At 38.3% G+C, this 1,475-nt stretch overlaps 1 protein-coding gene across 1 annotated transcript; it reads left to right on the forward strand.

The window, feature by feature from the left end:
• The first annotated feature begins 578 nt into the window (after nucleotides 1–578).
• On the forward strand, nucleotides 579–1,298 carry LOC103471742 (uncharacterized). Its single transcript, XM_008420924.2, has 2 exons — nucleotides 579–593; nucleotides 672–1,298. The coding sequence occupies exons 1-2, from the start codon at nucleotides 579–581 to the stop codon at nucleotides 1,284–1,286; spliced, it is 630 nt and encodes a 209-aa protein (XP_008419146.1). The 3' UTR covers nucleotides 1,287–1,298.
• Nucleotides 1,299–1,475: the final 177 nt, after the last annotated feature.

Here is a 1,475-nt window from a genome sequence, read left to right on the forward strand (position 1 = left end):
CACACTTTGTTGTTCTGATGTTATTTTGTATCTGTTAAACCTTTTGTGTCATTTGGAGACCAAATAGTAGATATTGTCACAAGAACTACTTTGCACTGTTCTAACACATTACCCAACGAAGGTAGTAGTTTTGGAAATGAGTTTTTATTTTACCTGAATCAGTTATTTTAAATGTTTTAAATTTTATTTTATTGTTTTAAGTACCAGAAACAACACATCATTTTACACTTTTCCTGTATGATTGTTACATTTTGCAAATCGACTTAAACAGTCTTACTCAAGTATTCAGTGCTTAAGTAACGTTTTTACTGAACATTTTTAATATTCTTACATGAGTAATTTTATTTTTTAATCAACTCCATGTTACTTCCACTTCTAGAAATATATTGACGTTATGCGACTCTTACATCAGCACAATTTCTGGCTATTTCTACCCAGATGCCTCGTTCAAATGTAGATTACGTTTTCAAAAACATTTTGCATGTGAAATGCAAAATGTTTTTGCATTTCACATGCAAAATGTGAAATGCATGTGAAACATTTAATGTGGAAAAAACAACTGAATGTATCCTAAAACAATGTTTGTGTCTACGGTCAGAGTGTTGTAGTTTGTTAAATGAATCAGGTAATTAATTGAATCAATCGTTAAATCATTTGTGTTCTGTTTGCAGTTGGCGTTTTCCGGTGCCAGTCCTGAAATGAGACGTTTTAATAAAATCGTTGACCAGAACGTGGTTGAAAGCCAAGCGGTCCTCCAAGACTACAGGAACTCCAACTTCTCCAAAGGACACCTCTGTCCCAGTTTGCACCAGGGGACGATGGAAGACAGAAAATCCACCTTTACTCTGACAAACATAGTGCCTCAGCAGATCGGCTCCAACTCTGGCCCATGGAGCACACTGGAGAAYGAGGTGTTGGAGAGGTACAAGAACTTCTGCACCGGGGAAATGTACGTAATCACTGGTGCCATGCCTTACGAATCAGAGACGCACTGGATCAACAACAGAGTGTCTGTTCCTGAGTACATGTGGTCAGCTTACTGCTGCCCCAAATTCAAACCGAACCTCCCTACGGGGATGAAGCAGCTCTTTCCTACATATGCTGCAGTGGGAAGAAATGATGCCAACAGCGGACAGGAGATTGTGCCTGTTAATAATGCAGTGAAGCCTTCGATACGAGGCTATGATGTGAGGCAGATGACCTTGGAGACTTTGGAGGGCATCCTGTCGAAGAGGCTGAATGTGTTTGTCACCCTGTTTGATGAGAAATGTCAAAACCTTATATAAAATCCTTTATATGAGGGTTTTATTACTTGCTGTTTTTTCTTCTATAAATTATTCTCTGTTTTACAACAATGTTTCATTAAATAAAAGTGCAGCACAAATAAACTTGAATTGCCTTACACCCCTTCATGTTGACTTCTTTATGACAAGACAGGCACCAGACTGGCTGCTCCATGTATACGTCCAATTAAA

Source organism: Poecilia reticulata, linkage group LG10 (genome assembly GCF_000633615.1).
Source record: "Poecilia reticulata strain Guanapo linkage group LG10, Guppy_female_1.0+MT, whole genome shotgun sequence".
Lineage (NCBI taxonomy): Eukaryota > Metazoa > Chordata > Actinopteri > Cyprinodontiformes > Poeciliidae > Poecilia > Poecilia reticulata.